Source organism: Agelaius tricolor, unplaced genomic scaffold, assembly GCF_023055355.1.
Source record: "Agelaius tricolor isolate 1412-34295 unplaced genomic scaffold, bAgeTri1.0.p SCAF_26, whole genome shotgun sequence".
NCBI classification, from domain to species: domain Eukaryota; kingdom Metazoa; phylum Chordata; class Aves; order Passeriformes; family Icteridae; genus Agelaius; species Agelaius tricolor.
Genome location: NW_027269286.1, coordinates 11,141,397 through 11,167,516, shown reverse-complemented (window position 1 = coordinate 11,167,516; position 26,120 = coordinate 11,141,397). Strand labels below are relative to the sequence as shown.

General features: G+C 36.3%; 1 protein-coding gene across 4 annotated transcripts in view; it reads right to left on the bottom strand.

Moving 5' to 3' along the window:
* Positions 1-3,503: 3,503 nt before the first annotated feature.
* The window catches only part of TDRD3 (tudor domain containing 3), a 93,816-nt gene continuing 71,199 nt past the window's right edge, over positions 3,504-26,120 (bottom strand). For 2 of the 4 annotated variants that reach the window (XM_071448513.1, XM_071448516.1), the window contains 2 exons: positions 7,162-7,298; positions 3,504-3,767 (listed from right to left, as the gene is read on the bottom strand). In XM_071448513.1, coding sequence (XP_071304614.1) covers positions 7,179-7,298 — 120 coding nt within the window. In that variant the 3' untranslated portion in view covers positions 3,504-3,767; positions 7,162-7,178. Of the gene's footprint in view, positions 3,768-7,150; positions 7,299-8,234; positions 8,751-26,120 lie in introns of those variants that run through there. The other 2 variants (XM_071448514.1, XM_071448515.1) reach the window with 2 other exon arrangements.

Sequence of the window (26,120 nt, the reverse complement as noted above, 5' to 3'; positions counted from 1 at the left end):
GTTGTATAGCAGCAGAAAGCTAAACTGAACTTAATTGTGTAATTGGTCATTCATTATTCAGGTTTACACTACTTTCAAGAAAGTTACAGCATTTTACTAGAGTTGGATCAAGTCATGTGATGAAAAGACAGCTGAAATAGAATTGTTCTTCAAAAATGTATCTTTATAGAGAATTATTCCAAATGATATATTCCTGTGTCTGCATAAAAGCACTGGCTTTTTCTCTATGAAGCTCATTCCAACCATAATGCTAAGAAGGGACTGTACACCCCACACTACCAGATTATTTACGTTACCAACATTCATTAGCTACTTTGGCTGTTTGGGAGTTCTCTTGCAAATATCCCTCAGATTTATCTCAAGCTAAATCTTCATGTATCTAATGCCAAGTACATCTTATACATAAGATTTGTCTTTCCTGTGATATCAACATTTTGCATCCCAATGAATATGTATTATGTTGTTAATACTGCCTTGGAAAGCCATATTCCCAACAAGTTTCATCTGCATAAGGCTCAAGCCAAGAGATTCTGAAGAGAAAATTCCAGCAGTTTCTTGGAAAAGTGACCTTGACAAGCAATCCTCAAAATGCTTTGCACAGTTGCTGCCAAAGACTTAAAAAGAAAGTACCTGCTAGTGACAAAAAGCTATATTAAAATATACATGTGAGTATCTATCAGAAGATGTTAGACCAAGGAAGAATTTTAAATGCAAACATGACGATTTCAATCAGATTTTAATACAAAATTCTGAAAACCTGTAAGATAAAACCACATCATTTACACTTTTTGTTTCAAAATTATTTTATCTCTCAATAATATAAAGGAGAAAAAAAAAACCTTGCCAATGACAATATTACCAACTTAGCATATAAGTTTTAGAATAATTTAAACAAGAAATTCTGATTTTTTTTTTCATTCAGTAAAGATGTTATACACAAGTCCAAGGCAAGAAAAACACCTCATTTGAATTGCACTCCTAATTTCAACACAGAAATTCTCAAAAGCCCTATCTATAATCCTAGCAAAGCAAAGCCATGAACCAGGGACCAGGTTCACAGGTCAAGAAGCACAGGTTGGCTCATGTCCACCTTGCAAAGGGCAAACTTCCTCTGTGGCAGGTTTGTCTTAGCAACAGCTAGCCAAGAACACTCCAATACAGAGCCACAAATCAAGCCAGTAAATAAACAGCGTGCATGACCAAGATCTGGTGCCCCTTATCACCTTTCTCCCTTTAACCACACAAATGTGGCCACACCAAGTTCAGGAGCTTGCTTTTGCTGCTGCTTTTGATGAACTGGAAGTTAACTTTCACATCAGTTTTGAAGACCTATCTAGACACAGTAATTTCTTCTGAACACAAAAGATAAATAAATTAATGTTGCTCTTGTGCATGCAAACTTTACTACAGTATGACTGGGAAATAATTGTATTTTTGGTTTTGTTGGACTATGCAAATCAAGAATATAATTTATATACCTACCTAATTTATTGGCATTTTGTTTCCAGATACAGAAATCAATAAGCATTAATATATGAATTCTTGCTTTTCAAAACAGGTTGATGCAATAAGTTTTTAACTATTCAAACAACAGTTCTTCAGATCCTGAAAGGCAGAACTTTCAGCATATATTATTTCAATTGAAACCAAAGCAGAAAGTAATCATAAAACATACAAAGACTACATGACTTTTCGAAGAAGACTCTGGATCTGTTTGCTTACTCTGGCTTTCTAGATACACAGCCCCCTTAAAAAGACCAGGAAATAGTCTTTACTGTTTCACAAAGAAAAACAACATTCTCAAGGATATTTCATTTGCCTACAGCTGCACATACATGTCATAATCTCAGAATGCCACAGCCACTAGAGAGGAATGCTGCTTTGTATTTGTAGAGTCTTAAAATTTCATAACTAGGCATTATTTTTTAAAGTTCACTGAATCAGACTGCAGTTTTCTTTATTTTATGATTTAGTCCACAGCAAGAATGAAAGCCCAAAAGAACATAAAAGTTATTTTAATTTCAGAACTTGCTTTGGTACACTGACTGTAGGGCTTGTTTAACGCACATCCTCTTTGCAAAGGAAATTCAGAACTGCTTTTTAAAACAATGCTATGGCTGCATTTCTTAATGAAGCTGAATAGCTGTTGTCAGTGGTCTTAGTAATGATTCTGGAAGTAAAGTATCCAACATGCAATGTATTAGATCTACAGTTTATTTATTTGCTGGTACAATTTAGCAGAACTGACCAGGATATTTCATACTATTTGTAAAGTGGTTTCTAATGTAAATCTAACAAACTTCATAAAACTTGTTGTGCATTAGTTGATAGTGAGGAACTTTAACACTCATGTTTAAAACTTCGAAAAGCCTATAGAATTATTAGTAAGGTTCATTGTAATTATGAAGAAGCTGTTTAGGATCCATTAAGACAGCAAAACATTTGGTTGCTTACTATTCTGCAAAAATTTATGTGATTGGTAAGATTTGATTGCATCCAGACAATAATCCACATTCTGTACTGCAGATACATTCAATTACATCCTCAATATAAAACTTCTTATCATCCAAATAAACAAGGTTCTATTCAAACAGTTTTGTATGAGCACTCAGAGAGAAATTCAGCAGAATTAACTGTAGACTTTATACCATCAATACATCTCTCAGGTATAATTCTATCTCTACAAAACTACCTCAAAACACATGTGCTATTTCAGTCTTAAATGATCAGCATAAATCTTAAAAGGGATTTCCAGGTTACCTAGATTTTGAGTGCTTCTCAGTTAAAGAAACAGTGAAATTTCAACTATTTGTCATAATCACATAAGGTTCAAAGATACAGCTTAGAATGAAAAGTAGTTTGACATAAGATTCTTTGAAACATCAATGACAACTGAAAAAATTCTAGTAATATGAAGCAATGAAAGCATAGTTTAAAATTACAAGAAAGTTAGTATCTACTATCCAACAGCTCGCACGTGTGCATTTATACACATATTTATGCTTAAAATACCAATGTGCATCTTTCAGTATTTTTTGTTTAAATGACTTTTCTGTACCTTTTAGAAATGTTTCTATTTCTTTAATATAAATATTCCTATAAAGAAAATATTTACCTCAAATTATTTAGAAAAGTACTATTGAAACTGATTATTTTCTTTCTTTCTCCCGTTTGACCCTCTGGTCACAGATCATGAAAAACACAATAAGCAAATCTATAGTTTGTCTTTTAGCAACTTTGGAAAATAAACACAAAAAACATAGTCAAAAGCCTATTCAGAATTTTACTGTACAATTAGCTGAATTTTTTTAACATGTTTCACTAATACTAACCAAAAATCTAAATGAAATGCCCAACCCTGTCAGCTTTTGAGAAAATATTTAATTTTACTTTACTAGAAGCAATATTAGAAGTAAAATCAGTTCAAAATTAAGAAAAAATCATGATACATTATTATGTTAACTAACAATGGAGGCTCAGTAAAAAGAATACAAGGCAAAGAATAGAATAGTGCACTGTGGTTTTATTGATGGTAGCAATGACAATTTGCCTCTTTCATATGTAAAAAGTATTCAGCTTCATTTAACTAAGAACTTTAAAAAAGTCTTTTGTGGTGTCAGGTCCAAATTCCTTCTGCTCACATGAGCTTTCTTTGTTCCATCCTGCTGCTTGGAAAACCCCAGAATTTCTTCTAGAAGAAGTGTTCAGCAAGTTGGGAGCTGCCAGTGAACTCCCCCCGACTCCAGGAAGGTTTCTAAATGAAAGAACTAAAATACAACAGATAAAGACAAAAAGTATTGGCACTCAAGAAACTATAAGCACCCCCCATCCCTGGGATCTGTGCAACATAGGCTTCACTGTCACTTCATTTTCTTCCTCCAAAAGAGTGAATATCTGCTTTTCAGTACCTACAGAGACACAGCTCTTTAAAAGAATAAATCAGAAGGCTACACTTCAATGCAATAAATATGATCGGTCTAATACAAAGAACACTTTCTGGTTAAGACCTCTCTCTCACAAAACCACAATTTCTCCATTGTTAACGACTTCAATACAGATTTTATAGCAAAGGTGGCAAGGTGTTGATTAGTTCTGTCATGAAGTAAAGGAAGACCTAAAAAGCATATAAGGACCAAGCACTTACAGATACACACTCATAGCTTCTTTCAATCTCCTCCAAAAGTTCTGGCCCTTGAAAACACTCATTTCTGATTATTTGCTCCACTTCAACTTCAGACTATTAAGACATTCTACATAGAAAATGTAACCTCAGGATGTATTTTTATTATTGTTAGATTCTAATTCTTGTATCGTGACTCTCTAGGAGGAGTATCTTATTTTACCGACCTGTTAAACCTAGTATTTGATTCATACCCACATAAAATTCCCCCTGACTGACTTAAAATGCTGACTTAGTTTTCTCCACCTCACACTGCTGGATATTAATAAATGATAATGTTTATGTCAACTGCAACCACAGTGAGGTACTGACTATCCCATACTTCTACTTTATCTATCTATCTTCATAAAAATCATCAGGTCAAGACTTCCTGAAAATCTGCAGTGTTTTTCCCTCTCCATCTTTTTTAGAAGTCCCCTTTTAAAAACTGAAATACTGCAATCAGATCCCTTTAGACTCTTCCCCAGACTGAACAGCTGCATTGATACAAATTCCACTTTTAAAAAACAACTCAGAATTTTAAAATCTTGAACCTTCTTCCACTTAAGACCCCTTGAAGTACAGACAAAGATTTTGAAGTGATTATTTGGTAATACCTATTCCAGATGTGCATGCCCAAATGCAACACCTGAATGAGTGTACTGAACACCAATCCAGGAAGCAGTACAGCCTCATTTCTGCATTGATGCGCCACTGCATTACTGAGTCCTCCTTGTCAAGTGATATAAGATTATACAGGTAGATCTAAAAGGTTTTGGGTATGAATTGACACTTTGACTGTATGGACCTCATGCTTCATCTTTGATACATCCCTATCACACCCAATACAAATATAGCCAGCAAACTCCAGTTTTAGTACTGCTTAAGTTGCCTTTGAGAACAAGATACCTTGGAATTTTAAATGTTACAAACTACAACATTAAAATTCTATGGAATTTACCAATTTATAATATAAAATAAGAATCATCAATGGCTTTCCATCTCTTTAGGAAAAAGACATTAAGTTACTTAACATAATAGAGAGATACTCCCTTTAAGTAAGTGAAGGTGTTGCTAATAAAAGATCTGTTGAAGAGGTAAAGCATCCTGCAGTGGAAAGTTGTGGTAAAATTATGTCTCACTGGATCCCTTAAAACTTCCCCAATAAATTCTGTTTTCATTTAACAGGTTATTAAAAACTTGAAATAAGAACAGTATGCCATGCTCTCAAAAGATCTAAGAAATGAAAATGAGGCAGAATCCATATAGAAATCCACTTCTAGGAAGCGACATTTAATATTCCTGAACTTTTACATGTCAAGACATTAAAGCTACATTGTTGTACAAGTCCAGGTAAACTGAAAACAATTTAGAAAAGGACTGTGTTTGATTTTCTGCCTCCATTTAAAACCAGTGAAGAATTGATTACACCAACCACTTATTTTTGGGAAAGCCCAATAGAAAGGAAAAGCTGTGAAGACTTATTTTCTGTGCCAGGTAAGTTTTGATACCAAATCTGCTGTCTCTTTAAATCAGGACTCCATTATACTCTTTAAAATAAAGTATAGGAACACCTGCAAGGAAAAATCATCTCTGCCTTAGAAAGGTTGTTCCTTATCTGCCAAGAAGTAACTTGTTCTTGAGGTAAAGGCATTACTACCACTCTCCCTGGTGCCTCATAGCTGACCAAAGCTACGTAGAGTTTTCCAGATTTATACTGTAAAACTAGAGAAATACCAAAAATATTACCTAAGAAACAAAAAAATTCCCTGGCTTTGACTGCTGTGTACATTTCACATCTCTCATTCAACTGATCACCCTGTGCACAGCACCAACTGTGCTGGTTAAAACTCTGCTCAGTGCATATTCCAGAATAATTTCTGCATGAACTGTCTCAGGACATGTTTACTAATAGTGATTGATACAAGTACTTAAAATAGAAATACAAGTTATACCAGCAAAAATAGAACAATTATCACCTCTCTTACATTGCCAGTATTGCCATAAATGAAAAATACATTTTAACATATACTCTAAAAAATAGAATCATATGTTGCATGTTAGAAATATCAAAAGGTACAAAGATCAACTGCATGTGCTAAGCCAACAAAATGTGGAAGACTGGAGTAATGAAAAGAACAAAAAAGAGATTGGTAAAAACAAACTGGCTAGTAAAAAAAAATCACATTCAAGAAAAAGACACACTGTGGGTGTACATCAAATATTAGTGACTTATCAAAGCTTTCTTTAGTCAGAATAGACTTTTGACTGTCTTTTGTAAATTAAGGATTTAGAAGATCAACCAGTGAAATGAAAGCAGCACAGCTTATGAGATTTGTTCAGTGAAATTACTGTAACTGTTTAATCTGGCTGACCTTTTTAAATGTATTAATGTATGTAGCAGGTATCTTTTCTAAGGAAGATATATAACCCCTAATTTCTGGTAATTAATAAGGTATAGGTGCAAGTATATCCTCAAGATTCAGAGTATCATAAATATCTGTTGTCTGTGCACCTCCCTATTTAATGGTGAACTCAGATTTTATATTTCTCTTTCTTATGCAAGCAAAACGGCAGAAAGAATATTTATTTGCATAAATGGCTTATAAAAAGTAGAATATGGGACCTTGGACAGAGCTAGACAATCCTGAGCTCAGCAGGGACTGCAGACACTTGCTTCAAATAAGCTTGCTTCAAATATATGTGAGTCAGAGAATCTTGCTGCTGCTGCTTTCAGGTGAAAAAGCATCAGAAAAAAGCTTCCTGAGATGATATGAGTCTTGACATAAAGCAAAAGCCAAAAGCTATTTGTTGAAGTGTTTTTATTGCTTTCCCTCTTCCCACAGATATATTAAGTCCTCCTAAGACACAAAATTCAGAGAAACAGATATCCAACTTCTATCATAAATATACCAATATCCCTAAGAAAAATATAGAACAATCCAGATTTGTTTATCTTGAAATCTAAACCAATATATAAAGCACTGGTACCTTATATTTACCTTTCTTTTCTTATTAATCAGTTTCTAGCTCGGGGGGGTTGATAAAATTGTTGAGTGGGTCGTGTGGACCGCCGTGGCTGACCATCACCTCCTCTGCGGAATTCTAGAGTTTGCTCATACGTTTCTTCTTCCTCCTCCTGTGGGTAAATAGCATTGTTTTAAACGAAAGAGGTGGGAAATGCACGATACATGAGTTGGTATTTGCACACATACAAACACACACCACATACAGATATACACATGGAGGGGTGAATCCATGCACACATAGCAACTGCTGCTTCTGTGCCCATGACCACTTACTAAAATAAGTGAGGGATGGAAGTGGGCTTTTCAAGCCTAGGAAAGCTAACAACATCAAGCTGACAAATCTCAAAACTCAATCCCCAGGGCAACAGAAGTTATTAAATATTTGCAGGGAAGAAAAAATCATATTTATTAAATAAAAATTATTTTCCAAGAGTCATACAGGCAACAAACTCAAGAAGCAAAATAACCTCAATAACCTGCCAGATCAAGAGAAATATCAACTTTCAGGAGTTCACAAATGTGTGTGGAATGAAATAAAAGAATTAGGAAATAGAATTACAAGGAACAGCATCTGGAAATATGCATGCTTAATAAACACATCTGAAACACTAGATAAAAATCTATGATGCAATAATAATGAAAAAAGCCTACAAGTAGAGTGAACAATTTAGAGATGTATTTTCTATGTGCAGCAATAATAAATATATGCTCTGAATAATGAGAGGGGAGGTAAATGTCTGCAATATTCAGTTACTCCTAGGCATCTTCAAACCAGAAAGATATTCATAAAGTATTCAGAGGTGAAAAAGTAATAAATTTTAAAATAATCAAGATACTGGAGAATGACTTACAAATATTAAAATAACTACATATTTATTTTGGTCAAGAAATATCGAATGGAAAAACATTCATCTAGTGGAATATCTGAATGTGGTACACATTGAAGAGAGAGAAAAAATTTAAGAGTGTAAGAGTTTATATCAAAGAAAAAATTATAGGCTGAAAAAATTAAAAATCTCCCAAGAATGAGTATGATTGTCAAATACTGTCTCAGAAAAACAGGTTTGATTTTATTTCTTTAATATCTTTATACAGTAGCAGACACCAGGTCTAGTGGGAACTTGCTGGAAGAAATTAGCTTTTTGAAAAAGTACTGGATATGTAACTCTCAATCCCTTTTATTCACAACATAGGAACATAAAGCAACACAAAGCAAGAGCATTGAATGGTTCATTAGAAGTTTATCAACAATTCCAACACCCAGGAACTGCCAGAGTACAGCATGCACATAACAGATTAAGCAAGTCAAAGCAGTAAAATATTTCACTTTAAGCAACAGAAAGGAAAACCTACAGCTTAAGTTTCTTTCTGTTGTGAAAAGTGAGATCTTACTCAAGAAACTTCTCTTTCTGAATTAGCATGAATATGAAAAAAACATGCATTTTTAAAGTAACAGTTACAAACAACCACATTCCTCTTGGTAAGGTCTCCTATTTAGAGGGCACATCTGTGGTCACAGCTATATTTCCAGATTAAGCATTACTACAGAGAGCCTGAAACAACTGTGGAAGAAAGAAGATTTTCAGCACTAAATACAGCATAACTGATTTATATCTCTTAGTTTCACTGTAGCTGAAGGCCAAGAAACAGAGTTCTGCCATAAAACCTTTCTCAGTTCTCAGTGTACTTTTTTTACCACCTGTAGTACTATAAATTCCCTCATATAAAGAGGTTCAGAGACACTGATTATCAAAAAAAAGGAAAAAAATCAATAGAGCATTAGATGTCTAACACAAAAGTCGCCACAGTTTGCAATATTGCTAGCCCTAGTTCAAACACTCAACTTAGTATATGAGATCATCTCCCATCACTGACAATGCAAGCTGCACTAGCAGCAAATGTTAAAAACTAAACTAAATGCCTGAAGTGGTCCAAATACCATTCAGTATACCCTTTCAGAGTATACCTTTCAGTGTACCCTGAGAAACAAGAAAAGCTGAAAATAGCACAGAATTTAAATAGTTCAGTGTATAGCATCTCAACTGTAACAGCCAACCTCTTTCTGAGGGTAAGCACATCAGAGTAAATTTCTACAGCAGCAAATTTTCATCAAATCTCAACGTTAATGTTGTTGATCCTTTGAACTCAGTAAAGCCAAATTAAAACCAGTATTTGTATTATACACTTCTATTTTTGTAATTGTCTTTACACAGTGAATGAAAAGCTTCACATGCATGCATTCCAAATTAAGAAATTTTACTGCAATAGTCAAGAGTGAAATGTGAAATCACATTCACTTTCTTGAGGATCTAAAAAATGTGGATGTGAGCAGTGCAGCAAATTGTAATAAAAAAACAAGTTACAGAACACCTTTCAAGTGTTCCCTGATTCCTTTCCATGCAAAATGGCTCCACACAATTACTGACTGTCCTGTTGAATTCTGCCATCTTCTCGTCAGATGACACACTGTCATTTCTTGGATCTTACCTATTCACATGTGATCCTAAATGGCTCTAATGTTCTCCGAATTAACAATTTGCCAAGTCATATTTTTATTAAAAATTTCTTACTTTACAAGTAACTGAATTGCTTTTCTGTCATCATTTCTTAATCATTGACCCTCAATTCACTACTGCTGATCTTTCACCATTTATTGCCATTTCATTTCCACAGAATTACAGAACAGATAAAGGTTGGAAGGGATCCACTGGGGGGTCATCTGGTCCAGCCTCCTGCTCAGGCAGGGTCATCCCAGAGCACCCTGCACAGGATTGTGTCCAGACAGTTCTTGAATATCTCCAGTGAGGGAGAGTCAACAACCTCTCTGGACAATCTGTTCCTGTGTGCAGTCACCTGCACAATAATGAAGTTCTTCCTCATATTCAAGTGGAACTTCCTGTACTTCACTTTCTGCCCATTGCCTCTTGTTTTATTGGCTAGACCACCAAGAAGAGCCTGGCTCCCTCCTCTGGACACCCTCCCTACATTGTTAAGATTTCACTCTCAGTCTTGTTCAAGCAAAACAGGCATAGCCTATTTATCCTTATTTCTATTTTAAGGAAATTTCTTACTACCTTAAAGAAACAAATACCATTTTATGGACTTTTATCCCACTTTATTTTAAAATTTTTCCACCTACTAAAAACTGCCATTTTCTGGAACAGCATGCACTGTTTGTGGGCAAAACTTTGTGTATCTTATGTACTCTTGTTTTTTCTGTTTTTCAACCAAAAATTTCAAATGTCTATACTTCTTCCATTATAAATGCAGTTAGGTCACTCATCTTGCTACCAACTCTACTTTTCCAATCTTTCTCTCTGCTTGCTTTCAATTTATCAGTTGCTTGTGACTCATTCTAAATTATTCTTATCCATATAAGATCTAGATTACATTTTATAAAGCAAAGGTGACCACAAATGTCTCTTAGAGCATCTTTATTCTCCTTCTATTATCAGTAGATGCTTTATATTAGTATACTGCTCTAAAAACTTATGTATTTTATTATCTCCATACTTCAGCTTATTTTCCATTATTTATCTAAAATTCCAGGATCAAGGACTCTGTTAGTACTTACACAATGCCCACCTCGGACTATGAACACAGATTAAATGATAGCACTAAGCACAACTGCTAAAGACAGGAGAAACTGGCAGACCCACAGGAAAAAGCAAGGAAAGGTTCACAATGCAAACAATGAAAAGCACAAAGAATTCTTTCTGCACTAACAGATTAGAATGAAGACAGAGAGGATGGAACATGCCAGCATTCTTTAGGTATTTAAAAAAAGAGGACAAACAAGGAAGGATAAGTAATTTGAAAATTCATCTTCCATTCAAAGTTTTGCTGTAAAAATCTGCTGTTACTTTTGATGGGTTTTTTTCCATCTCATAAGAAAAGTGAGAACTTTTGATGGCTTTTTTCCATCTCATAAGACCAGTGACAACTAAAGAAGGGTAAAATGGGAACATATGCACAGCCAGTGCTTATATTTTGTACTCATATACTCTGAAGAGGTTGTACCACCACCATATTTGACCAACTGAGCTTAGTGAATCAACAAGTAACTTCCATCCAGACAAGTGACTACCATCCTGCTTTTATATAAAAAAGTCAATGGATTTCATAGCTGCAGAATACAGTTATAAATCCAGCATTTAACATATTTCACCAACCAATTTATTCTTCAAATGAACAATATTAGAGCAAATTTATACTTCATTAAAAGATTTCTCTCTGAATTTCAACTGCAAGACTTCTTTTATTGCATTCAAAAGAACAGTTTAGAGACTTATTTTTTAAAACACATTCATTTGAAGTAAATATTTCATACATACATAACTTTTGAGAATGAATAGAAGGAGTACAGTAAAGAACCAGACAGAACTTATGCATTGACACAAAAGCTGTGCTTAATGCTGTGCTCACACATATTTAGGAAGCAGTAGCAAGTCACAGCTGATCAGCTCCTACACTTTTGCCACTTGCAAAGTAGTTACCTCTGTCTATTACTGCTTACAGATAGAAAATTCTGCTTCATTCACTGGGGCCTTCTGCTGAAGCTTTTCAATTATAGCTCTCTGTGGGCTATTAAGGGATGAACACCCAAGCCTGTGCAGGGAGGCATGAAGAAGCAGCATGTAGAAGCAGTGTGGGGCCAGGGACTGTGGGACAAAGAGGAGACAGAAGGCAAAGAAAGAAAGCAGAAGATATTTTCCATTTAGGTAGTGTCAAGCCCCTGTTTCAGTTAAGCTGTAGTTTTAACTTCACCCACACACTGAATGCATCAGGAACTTGCTGGTTCAGTACAAAGAGAGTGTTGGCTTCCTTGTAAAATGACTTTTTCTTTCATGTGCATTTCAAATTCCATTTCCTGATCCAGATTTAATGCCTCTTTGCACTGCCCACTCTTCAGGCAACAGCTGTCTCCTGCTGTTAAAACACCAAGTGATCTCTTTTTTCTTGGTTAAATTCCTTTCTCAGATTTTGCTTCTTTTGCCTAATCATCCACTGTTGAGCTCCTTGAATACTTGTTTTGGTTTTTGCATTTTCTACTTACCAGTGCTTGGATCAATCAAAAAGAGACTGCAAGATTATCCAGATGAATCAAAAAAAAAAAAAAAAAAAGCAGAGAAAACGCATGCTATGGCCAAATTGAGAAATTCACAAGTATTTTGAGAAACAGCTAAATGTAATTAATTTTTAATTATTTTATATTCAATATATTAAATATCCCATATTTGCAAGGAATAAATTAATTTGCTGAAGTGTTTACAGTATTCTCTGGAACTTCTACTTTATTAGAATACTTAAATAGATTCTTTGAATTCCATAATAACTAAGAATAAAGCAGGATTTTGTGGGGGGGAAAAAAGGGTTTGTTATGCAACTTTAGAGTGGCTTTAGGCTGTAATTTCAGAAATTACTATCAAATGATGTGTAAATATTTTAAGTAAAAGAGGAAGTATGACTGATGTAGATTTTTCAAGGGTCTCAACCAAGTACTGACTTTTTTTTGAAGTGTCTATTACAGAATAATTCAACATATTTGTTCTTCATCAATTTTCTTTGCAAGATAGGCTTCTTACCTAAAATATCCATTCCTTTTACAGAGTAATCTTCTCCCAGAGTAACCTTTGTAAGCCTGCAGTTGCTCACTTTTTTCCCCCCAGTGTACAACACATCTATATTAGACTGGGCCTATGGGCATTCAAATTCCTGAAGAAAACTTGAATGAGAAGAGCAAGTGAGGTTTGAGATCTGCATACAGCTGACCCCTCACTGATCATTAAAATAAACTCGTAGCCCTATTACTGCCTTATCTTCTGTCTGTAAAGAACATGCAGGATAAGCAACTGTAAAGGATCTAAAGGGTATACAAGCTCTTCCCCTATTTGAACCTCATGACCCAATAAGCACCTCACTGCATATAGGACTTTGCAAGCCTTAGGTAATTAGTACAGATACGTGAGTATAAACCCAGTTTTGCTGCATGTACAGTCCTCCATATGTAACTCTGGTTTGACTTTTGTGTCTCAGCCATCAATAGCTTTGTTGAAGTTTTTAGCCCTAGCTTCACTCCAGTAAAATTATGTATTAGGCAAAACAGTAGTGGCAGAAATGGAAATGTTAAATGTATCATGGCAACAATTAAGGAAATTAAATTGTCCTCAAATGCATAAAATTGAGTTGCTGCGTGGTACTGTATCAGGTACTAAAAATACCCTGTGGTTTTGAACTGCAACTACAAAATTACTGTTTGTTGCCATTCTATATGCAGCCTACCCCTTCACAAATAATCCCTACCCCTTCACAAAATGTTTTAATCTACTGTACTAGTGATGTCTTTCTCCTTCACTGCTTCTCAAATTCTATGAGATTTTGATGTACTACACAGATAAGCTCTGTACAAAGCCTTTTATCCAAGAGAGAAAACCAGTTAATATTTCCCTAATCCAAGAGCAGTCAATTTCAACAGCTACTGACCTTACAACAAACTTGCTGTAATGGCATTTAAAAAATAAATAGAAAACCAATAAAACATATACCCATTGTTACCCTTATTTACACTTAGAAAAAGGAGATTATCCTTATGAGGATATGTCTTTTTCTCCACTGAACACAGATGGGCCACAAGCAAATATGCTCCTAACTATGGTATGTAAAGCTAAGTGGCATGGAACTATCCCATAATAACTGTTGTTTTCCCATGTTCCAAATAATAATTTCAAGATGACCCTTCTCTGAGTAGTCTTCTCTTTAGCATCTGAAATAATATCATGATAATAAATATTTTCTGTTGACTTTCATTAACCAAACATCAGAAAACTTTGTATTTTCTTGGCCAGTTTTTTTAAAACTCTATAAATAATATAAATTTTATAAATAATATAATATATATATTCTATATATTCTGTAAGTACTGTCAGGACCAGCAATTTTTCAACTAATGCCTTATTACACATCAATTAAAGGTACTAGATTTATAATAAAATGATTTGGTAATCCTGAAAAATTTAATATAAACTGTTAATTTTAATTAGAATTATCTCATTTTCCTCTGTTGAAAATATAAAGAACCTGAGCTTCAAAACCAGCTAATTTTCAAATGATTCTGCTAAAACCATACACATCCTGAGTTTTGAGTGAAGCAAAAAACATTAGAGAGAAAGCAGCAGAAAATTAGTAGATTTTTCAGAAAAAAATCAAGAAATTGAAAATAAATGGATGAGCAAGGAAAATAATTACATACTTAATCTGTGACAACTAAAAGCAACAATAACTTAAATAATTAACTTGGAATCAGACATTTCTTTGTACTTCATTGTTTCAGGTCTGGAAACAAAGCAATTATTCATTTTCTACATAGACAATTTTTTGAATACATTTCCATAAAACTATGATAATGTAAGCCTGGGGCATGATTATCCCACAGATATATTGCTGGCTTATTGGTTCCCCTTAAGGGTATTGCACAGTTTATTCATACTTGCAGTCATTCCCTCTGGCACACATGGAAATAAACAGGCAACTTTTACTGTGCAGTTTGTGTGGAAATGGACCTACTTTCCTGCAAATTTGTCACTGAGTTCTCAATACAGAAAAAGCAATGGATGTTAAAAATTCCTTACAAGTACATATTTAAGCCATTCAGACCATATCTCTTTCACCAGTGAAAAGCTTCTTCACTGAGCAATATCAATATCAAACTATAAATATTTAAAGGTTTACTTTCAATTTCTAAAAGAAAAGCTGATACACTAAAGTAAGACATTCTATATAAATTAACACAGAACCAACGGACACATCAGGTTTTCTCCATTCATCCAAAAAAAAACCACAAACTGGAAGTGTTTTTGCCAGGCTGATAATACAGACAGTCCTAAACTATAGCAAAAAAGAATACTTGCATAGACTGGGGGAAAAAAATCAACACTCATTTTCTCTGCATAAAATGCACTTGTGAGAAAAACCTTCTATGAGTCCATAGAAGGGTGGAAGGTAGGGGGAAGTATTTGCTGTATTGCTGAACCTGCTTTAGCATGCAAACAGAAAGCCCTGCCAACATAAATCTGAGAAAGAAAGCACTCAGGGATGCCATGAGAAATTATCAAATACTTTCCTGTTAGGACACAAAATCACTATCAAAATCTTAACAGGGAATAAGAGAGCTTTGGTGACACTTTATGTGAAAAAGAAGGCCATGTGCACAACCTCACCCATGACAGAATTTGACATAAAAATATCAAAGTCCACACAGAGACAGAGGTGTATATTTAGTAAAAAAACACCTATGTGAATTGATTGTGAATGACTGACCGCACACAAAAAAAATTAGAAAGTTAAACATGGCAAAATTTATTTTCATAAATATACAGAAAAGTTCAAAAGAAATATATATAAAACAACACCCAATTAAAAACTGAAACAAAACTGCATTAGGTAGTGCAGGGACACAGCAATTTAAAAGAGACTTGAAACATAACCTGCCCATGAGACAACACAGAACAGACCCATAAAAAAGAGAGTATCTTAACTTGAAAGTCAGGATCTCTATATTTCTTGTATCTTGTATGCTTTATATTTTAAAATAAAATTTGCCAAATTGTGTCGGGGTCACCTATATTTTAGCGAATAACCATGACTTTAAAAAAATACACCACATCATCCTGCAAGTTCTACAATAGGTTCAAAAGATGATAATGGGCAAAATATGCTTATAAACATTAGGAACTTTTTATACTGCTACAGGACAGAACAGTTGGTTTCTGGTCACAAACAGTGCTGCCGGGGCTCAGTACTGGGACCAGTTCTGCTTTATGCATTTATCAGTGATCTGGACGAGGGGATCTAGTGCTCCCTCAGTCAGTCTGCACATGACCCCAAGTTGGGTGGGAGTGTTGATCTGCTGGAGGGTAGAAGGACTCTACAAAGATCTGGATAGGCTGCATCAATGGGCTGCGGCAGATTTTAAGAGGTTCAACAAGGCCGAGTGCCAGGTCCTGCACTTGGGTCACAACAGCCCCAGGCAGCTCCACAGGCTGAAGGCAGTGGTTGGAAAGCTGCTCAGTGGAAATGGCACCCTGGGGTGTGCTGGCTGACAGTGGCTGAACATGATCCAATGTGTGCCCAGGTGGACAAGAGGGCCAATAGTGCGGCCAGCAGGACCACAGCAGTGATTGTCACTGGACAGGCAACACCTTGAGTGCTTTGTCCAGTTCTGGGCTCTCTCCAAGAAATACATTGAGGTGCTGGAGCATGAGCACAGAAGGGCAGCAGGGCTGGTGAAAGGTCTGGAGCACAAGTCCTCTGAGAAGCATCCTAAGAAGCTGGGGTTATATTTAGCCTGGAAAAAATGAGGCTGAGGGGAAACCTTATCACTCTCCACAGTTACTTTGAAGGAGGTTGTAGCAAGGTGGGGGTCAGGCTCCTCTCCCAAGTAACGAATAACAAGACAAGAGGAGATCACCTCAAGTTGTGCTAAGGGAGGTTTAGATGGGATATAAGGAAAAATATCTTCACAAAAGCCTTTGTCAGGCCTTGGAGCAGTCTGTCCAGGGAAGTGGCTGAGCCACCATCTCTAGAAGTATTTGGAGGACCTGTAGATGTGGAATTTTGGGATATGGTTTAGTGGTGGGCTTGACAGTGCCAGACTAATGATTTTACTTGATGATCTTCAAGGCCTTTTCTAACCTAAGCAATTCTATTATCCTAAAACTGTAATATCCAATCTTCAGTAATTTTTACATCTACACAATGTTAGGAACAAAGTAAAAAAACCTAAAAAACTTTCCATGTGTAAAAATAAAACTACTACATAATAACCCCACAGCACCAATTTACTCACATTTACAAGTATTTCCCTTCCCACTTTGATATGGAAGGAAGTCCATTTCCAGGTTGAGTGATGAACTTTTATTGAGTAGCTCTCTCCTTCAACTGGCCTGAACTTCTGGAAGATTCAGCTCTTTCAGTGGGGACTCAGCTTCACTCCTCTCCCTAGACACTGATGAAACTCTGTGACTTATGATGTGATTTCCATCAGCTGGGCCTCAAAATGCCCAGCTGTGAGAATTGCTGATGTAACCTAACATGTGTCTGACATCATCAAAAAGAGGTTGATTATCCATACAGGGAAAAGAAGTGAGACTGGAATAGGCCAGGAAGGAATGCAAGCAAGAAGAGAAACCCCACAAGCCTGCATCCAATTGTAAAATTGTGCCTGGCTTAGTGCAATACAGCATCCGATATCTTGTAAAATTTTACTGTCAGTTGTAGACCATTCAAGAACATTCTTCAGCAGTGTCCTACATTGAAACAGGACACTGGGGGACCTCTGTCAAGAAAGGAACAAAGAGTATGGCAATAACTAAACACCACTGCTTTTATTTGCTCCTGTATGCCTTGTGACCCACAGTGGATGTCCTATATGAGAACATATAGTCTAGAGGAAGAACAAAAATAAACACATCAGAAAAGACATGAAGGAATAAATTCAAATAGGAAACCATTACATAACTATGCAAACTTTTTCTGCAAAAGATTTTATCAACTTGAGCCTGCATGAAATAACCTCTCGAGATTTTCACTAAGAAGTCAGAAGCAACACTTCCAATTAGGTACCAAAGGAAGAAAAAACAAAAGAAAACACCAAAACCAAAAAAGCCCTACAAAAAGAAAAGACCAGTTATAAATAGGCTTCATAAGCATAGGAGAATCTGAACTGAGCAATGAGATAGTCCCTAATATCTGCCTGCATAATCAAATGTTCCAAGTTGGAAAGTTAGAAGATCCTATCATGTTTGATGTTCAATATGTGTGACATACTCATTAAATACACAAAACACGGATAAAAGGTCCCTCTGTATAGCCATCATATATTTATTGCTTTTTTATCAACCAACTCACTCTCATTAGAGAAACATGCGTTTCCCTTTGGCAAAGATATCTTCAACACTAAAAAACAGAACTCACAAAAAACATACAACTGAACTCCCCCAACCTCCCTCCTTCTCCCCTTATCCCCCCAAAAAACAGAGTAAAAGAGTAATTTTCTATGTTTAGCATTTATGAAGAAAAACAAACCACCTTGCTGAAAAAAAACTGCCTTCACAGTAAACTTCTTTTTTTAGTTCTTCTATTATAAAAGAGTTATTTTTCTAGATATTATTACTGACAACACCTGCAGGTCATCAAACAAGGAAGAAAAATGCTCAAGCATTCCAGATATTAACCATCCCTGTATAAGGAATCTTCAGCACATTAAGTAACATATCTATTGAACATGTGCTGTATACGTACACATGAGTAAGATCTGGAATCTTACTCATGTGTATGTATATATATATGTAATCTTACACACACATACCCCACATACTCCACAGATTATATTCATCATCACTTCTATTCTGCAATACCAAATGAACAGTAACATGTCTCCCTTCCTTAGAAAGCAACTGGTCCGGAATACTACACCAATTCCTCTCATTTCCTCTTAAATTAAAATCCTTTTAATTAATCTATGAAATTTGGACAAACTCAGAACATGGGAAAGTGAACAAGACAGGGAAATCAGGAGAGAAACAGTGATGGCAAGAACAGACCAGATATTTTTACTCAACTAAGTTCTTTTACTCAACATATTCAATCTCAACATAGGCAATATAGAGAAATTCAAGCAAAGAATCTTTCAGAATTCTCAAAATGAGATTTTGAAGAACTTTAATCATACTAGAGCAGGATCAAAAACTATCTCAAAACGAAATTGCAACTCAGTTTAAAGGAAGATATTTAGTGAGAAACAGTCTCAAAATAACCCAAGGAAGGAGCCCATATGCAGTCTCCAAATAAAGAACTGTCATTATACGCAATTACAATTAATAACAAGAGGAGAAGGAGAAGAACAGTGTAATGTTCCAAGAGTCCTGCTTTAACTGCCACGACTATTTTCAATAATTGTAAACCCCAAGAAGAATATGTCCTTAATCTGAATTGTAGAGCCGATAATAATTAGTAGCAATATTTCCTAGTCTGATGAATATGAAATGCTCAAAGTGAAGACTCAAATATGTTTTACAATGCCTAATGATACAACTATAAAATTGAAAGCCCCTGGTTTATGCCCACTTGGTAGAAATTACCTCCTCAATTGAAATTTGCCTCCTTTTAGTTCATTAAAAAGTAAAATGCTGTTCTTTAACCACCTTTCAATGTCAGTTACCATGTTTCAGCTAAGGGCTAGTAACTTTCAGAGGAATAGCTAAATTGTGAACGTCTATCTCTATTCCAACATGCATACAACAAGTTGAAGTCTGAAAAACAATGCAGCTTCCCAGAGGATAAGGTGCTAAAGAAAAACATTTTCTAGCAGTTGATCAGGGTAAGTGGTTTCCAAAAAGTTTGTCTCAAAATAATTCCCCTTAAAAGAAGGCTGGGGAAATAAATAATTACATAAAGAATTATCCTGAGAGAACCTGAAGGTTAAACTGTGTGTAGGGTATGTATCATGGTGTACTGTAAAAGACACAATGGAATTTAAGACAATATTTCCAGTGAGTACAAAAAGTCTCAGGTAAGAAAAAAAAAGCTTAAGTTATACTAGGAGAAGCAATTTTTCAGTCTAGGAGGACAGGGAAATCACCGTCTTGATAAGATAGAAAGTAAGGCACATCCCAACAAAATTACTGCCTACAGCTCAAGTTCTTTCTTAAAGCCAAAAGACAGCTTTTTGTGGAAACTAAAGTCACACTAGTAATGTTTTAGATTAATTTCAACAAATGTCCACCATCACTCGGAAAGATGAGTAGTCCAAAACACTCATCCTTCATTTAATGAATTGAGTCACTGAATTATTTTGAACTGTAAAATTATTCTAGAGATTTTCCTAACAGTACAGAAGCCAAAGAATTAAAGACATCAAAGTCTTCTCTGATGCAATACTCAGGGACATTTTTTCTATAGGAATCTTAGAACTAATTAAGTAGACTGTACCATTGTCTTTTACCAGCCTTGGTTTTTGTATAGTCAATGCGGACAGAAGCTATATAAGCTTCTGTATAAGGACACATTTATCTACTGCACCTACTTAATTATTCAGTGGGAAAGATTTCCTGCTTTACACACAACACAAAAAGACCACAGTGTGATGCCAAGGGCATCCAGGCCTAAGAGCCATAAAGAAACAGCACCCAATCTTTCAAGTAGTTATTAGCCTGTCATAAAGACATTTGAATGGGTTCAACACCTCCATAAAACAGGTAGGCAAAAGCCTTCTCCAGCTTAAAGCAGCAGCTGTAAACCTTTACCATTTAGTGGTTTTCAGCACTGCTCTTTACACTGCTGAGGGAGGTTCAAACACCTTCAGAAAACTAAGAGGAGTTTACCTCTTCACTTACCTGAAATGGAAAGCTATGATCAAGCCCTGAATTACAGTTTAAGGTAATTCAACAGACACAAAAGCTCTTAAAGCTCTGTGACAAGATACAATGTTATCGAACTTGAACTCTGAACTGTATGCCAGCAAGAATTAACTGCAATCCAAGATCCTGTTATTTTCTTTCCTCAGCTCATTCCTTACTGGAAGAATGAGCTGAGAAAACCTGCAAAATGGATTTTCAGTCTCCAGAGAACAAAAGAAACTCTAGAAAAAACTAGGAGTATGTATAACATTTATGTCTTAGTAATAATTTTTGCATTCTTTTATCTTTATGCAGAAATCCAGTGCAAGATACTGCAGGAAGAGGAACTAAGCTAAACTATAGGCTTCACTTCATAATTGGAATTCTTAAGGAATTAAAATAATTGTACTCAAAGTATCTGTAAGAATTTCAGCTTGTTTAGAGAACAAGCAGTTGAGGCTGTGACATATGTAAGTGAAACTACATGCATACATAGGGAACACTACGATTTTTATTTCCTTCATACAGCAGTAGAAAACAAAAAAAGGTAATTGTAGCATAAAGAGGGTGGAACAAAGCCGATGACATTACTAAGGAAACAGAGAATGGAAAACAAAGCAAAGACTTACTTGGCTTTGGGGAAAAATGTCACAAGATAAACACTTAGACTGTACATTTTCATAATTTATTAAGGGAAAAATATCCTACAAAATAGAGAATAAAATTAAGACTTAGAGTTTAAAGTATTATCTTGACTTTATTTTTTTTCCACAGAACAAATTATTAAGTGATTCAGGAAGGTCCTTTCAATGCTTTTCAGCTGTTAGTATAATTTTACATCATTTACAAGAAAAAACAAGCAGTTCTTATTTCTACAATAGCATTTCAGTGATTTTTTTTTTTATTTGGATTAAAATACTTTAAGTGACCCCTGCTACATTGAGGGAACTATTGGAATACAGTATTGTAGTGTTACATAGAGGACATTATAAGAACTCTAGAATAGTGGAACCCAAATGTTTTATTATTAAAAATATCTATGAATTCCATACCTAGGACATATTTTCAGGCTCTAAGAAAAACAATACGCAGTTCTAGTGTTCTTAAATGTATTTATATTGGTATTGTATGTGATTATTGAAAAAAAATCCCCAATACCTTTTTGGTTTACCTAATGTAAAATTCAGCTTTATCTTCTACTTCTAGCCATCAGAAAGATAAAGAGCTGCATGTAAGGTGTCAGAGAGACTGAAAACTTACAAGAACTCTCAGCAAACTGCATAATGGACAGTACACAATCAATTATTATACTTTTTTCATTAAGGTGGTAAGCACAATGTATTCTGAGAATATGAGGCAGAGTTGATCTACAGTTAAGAAGAGAAAACAAAACAAAGCAAAAAACCCACCAAAAAAACTAAACAAAGCAAAAATCACTTTAAAAAGTTGCCAAAAGCAGACCAGAAGCTGAGGTGCTTAAATAATATGTTACGTCATCAAAATAAGGTCACTGTGGTACTTTGGCTATTCTTTCAAGTGACTAGCCAAGCAACATTTTGCTTTGCTTTTTTTTCTTCCTCCCAGTGGTATACTATCATCCATTTGTATTTGTTGGACAAAAAATGAAAGTCAACATGAGTCCTAAACAAACAGTACTGAAACAAACAATAAAGAATAATCACTTCTAAGACATAGGCTAGCTAAATTTATGCCTTGATAGAGTTCACTAAATCTTCTCTCAGTATCAGCAACTCTTTCAAAAAGGAGTCTGAATTAGAACTCACATATAGTGTATTTCTACAAGTTTTCAGTACAGACAGTTAAGACCAAGAATCGTGTAATCACAGAATATGCTGAATGGAAGGGACCAACAATGATCATCGAGTCCAACTCCTGGCCCTGCACAGGACATCCCAAGAATCACACCATGAGCATGAGTGCATTGTCCAAATGCTTCTTGAACTCTGTCAGGCTTGGTGCTGTGACCTCTTCCCTGGGGAGTCTGTTCCAGTGTTCTCTGGGTGTAAAACCTCTTCCTGACATCCTCCCCTGAATCATGCAATTTCATGCACTTCCTTGGGTGCTGTCACTGGTCACAGGAGTGAAGAGATAGGTACCTTCCCCTCATAAAGATGCTGAAGACCCCAACAAGGTCTGCCCTCAGTCTCCTCCAGGCTGAACAAACCCAATTACCTCAGCCACTCCTCACAAGGCTTCCCCTCAATGCCCTTCACCCTGCCTGCTACCCTCCTCTGGATGCTCTCGAATAGCTTAATGTCTTTCCCATATTGAGATGTCCTAAACTGCACACAGCACTCGAGGTGAGGCCACACCAGTGCAGAGCAGAGCAGGACAATCCCCTCCTTTGAGTGGTTGATGATGCTGTATCTGATGCCCCCCAGGACATGGTTGGCTCTCCTGGCTGCCAGGGCACAGTGATGACTCAACTTGCCACTGACAGAATCCCCAGGTCCCTTTCTGCAGCACTGCTTCCAGCCCCTCATTACCTAGTGTACACACACCATCAGGGTTGCCCCATCCAAGGTGGAAAATCCAGCTCTTGTCCTTGTTAAATTTCATACATTTGGTGACTGCCAAGCCCTCTGATTTGTCTGGGTCCCTCTGAAGAGCATATCTGCCCTCAAGGGAGTTGACAGCTACTCCAAAATTGGTGTCATTGGCAAACTTATTCCTTTGAGACCTATGTCTAAGTCGTTAATGAAGATGTTGAAGGGCACCGGGGCTGAGTATGAAGCCTACAGAACCCCACTAGTGACCAGTCACCAAAACTCTGATGTCACCCTGTTCACTACAACCCTTTGCACCTGACCTGAGAGCCAGCTACTCACCCACCACATAATGTGATTATCAAGCTGTGGGCTGGACATTTTGTCCAGGAGCATACTGTGAGAGACAGCATCAAAAGTTTACTGAAATCCAAAAAAATTACATCAACTGGCTTTCCTAGGTCAGCTAGGTGGACTACCCTGTCATAAAAGGAAATCAGGTTTGACAAGTGGGACTTTCCTCACACAAAGCTGTGTTGGCTGTGACTGATGAGTGCATTGTCCTCCAGGTATTTTCCAATACCTCCCAGAATAATCTTTTCCATCATTTTACCAGGCACTGAAGTGAGACTGAGAGGTCTGTAGTTTCCAGGGTCCTCCTTGACCTCCTTGAAAACTGGGATAGCGCTGGCCAGCATCCAGTCAGCTGGCACCTGTCCAGATTACCAAGACCACTCAAAAATCTTTGTGAGAGGGTATGTGATTACATCTGCCAGTTCTTTGAGGATTCTTGGATGAATCCCATCAGGCTCCACAAATGAACAGATCCAGCTGGACGAGCAGACCTCACACAATTCCAGAGTAAACTGTGAGTTGCTGATTCTCTCAGTCATGGTTCTCCAGCTCAGGGCACTGAGACTCCCTTGGTCCATCACCCATGTTGAAGATGGAGGCAAAGAATGCCTTAAACACCTCTGCCTTGTCCCTGTCCCTGTTTGTAAGGAGACCATCCTCATCCTGTAATGAGCTGATGTTATTTTTACACTGCCTATTGCCATTAATTTATTTGAAAAAACCCTCTTTTTTTATCACTCCCCACATTTCTGGCAGCATCAACTCCAATTGAGGTTCAGCTGCATACATTTTCTCCCTACAGTGGCAAGCAGCATCTCTGTATTCCTCTCATGCCACCTGACCCTGCTTCCACTGGGCATACACCCTCTTTTTTGCTATATTTCCAAGAGAAGATTGCTGTTCAGCCAAGCCAGCCTTCTGTCTTGCCTGCTTGACTTCTGACTTTTGGGAATTGCCTGCTCCAGTGCCCTTAGGAGGTGATGTTGAAAAGCACTGATGGACCCAAGCACCTGAAAAAGGGACTTAGCTATCTGAAAATTATGTGGAACAACTGAAATAAAAATCAGCATAATATTTCCAGTAATACATGCTCCTTGGGGCCAATAGCATTGATCAGCAAAAGAAAAGTAATTATTGAAGTCACTTTAAAATCTGTTTTGTTCTCTTGTAAAGAGGAAATACACCCAAGTTACTTGAATCTTAAGTCAAAGAACTAAGCAGCATAACTTTATTTTGCATTTATGCATGCTATCTAGATTTATATATAATAAGAACACTGAGACAAAGAAAAATGGCCAACAGTGTTCAGCTTAAAAGACAAAGCTGAGTATCAATGGGTGATTAAGAACTGCAAATGCATAATGAGGATTATGCTTAGCACCCAAAAACAAAGAAGTGAAGAGGTAGGTCCTAATCAACTTTCTTCTGCAAATATCCTATAGCTGCAAGGACCTTCTAGCAACAAAAGAGCAATTTGGCAGAAAACAACTCATTAAAATTATGTTTACTGTGAAGATGTTGATTGGCATTTATCTTGTGTAACTGTAATGATCTGAAATGTCATTGTTTGAATTTACTAGGCTACCTTGAGAGAAAAAAAGAACCTTGAGAAAGGTATTTTTCACTTTTGAATGGACTGAAAATCCTTGGAAATTCCTCTTTTGTCTCCAGTAATAGCAGAGGAAGCCTGAATGACTCAATCAGGAGGCAGCATGATGTCAAGACTATGGTACTTACTGTCAGAATTGCCTCTCCGTACATTGTCCCACCCTCGTGTCAGCTTTAACAAACTAACTCTGAAATTAAGTAAGACAACCCAGGGGAATAAAAATGTGGTCCATTTCATTCAATTTCATCCTGTGGCTACATGACTGACAATACAACATGGGAGGAGAGGGATGAGGAAGAACACATGGTCAGACATAAGCAGAAGAGGCAGAGAAAATGACCACCTCATTCCTAGGATCAAGTAGGAAACGGCACCTCATTACCAGGATCAACTTAGTCTTAATATTAGGCCAAACTCTTAGACTGTGAGAGCTAACATTAAGTGGCTTAAAGTAAAATAAAAGCCACTCCTCAAAACTGTAATCAAATGAAGAAGTCTGATTATTAACCCAGAAAAAGGGTTAAAATAATACAATCATACCCTAAGTAACTAGCATCTTACAGGTCAGCTAGTAGGACAAAAAGGAGGCAGGATTAAGGGTAAATTTTCATACAAACAGCAATGCATCAGCTGGGAGGAGTTTCAGGTATCTTTTTAAGTACAACAAGGCCATCTCAGAGGCATCTGAGAGCTACAGGCAACAATACTTGTTAAAAGACCACTGGGAAACAGAAGCTGACTGTTCAGCCTCTGCAGCAGTAGTAACACGGTTCTGTGACCCAAAAGTAAGAACTTAAAATAAGCACAGTCAACTCATCATTAAGGAATCAATATGCAGATGTATATTTTTTGTGCAGCCTTTTATAGTAAGAGTAAACAGCAAAGAATTGTGCATTCCTGATATTTGTTTTAATTGAAATGTATCTCTGCTTCCATGATATTCACTAATAATGCCTTTTAAAATTTCCAACTTCCATAAGGCTAATACATTCTAAACTTCATAAAACAGATTTTGATGCATACATGACCACTACAATATTTGGCAAAGAAGAAATCATTGAAACAAGA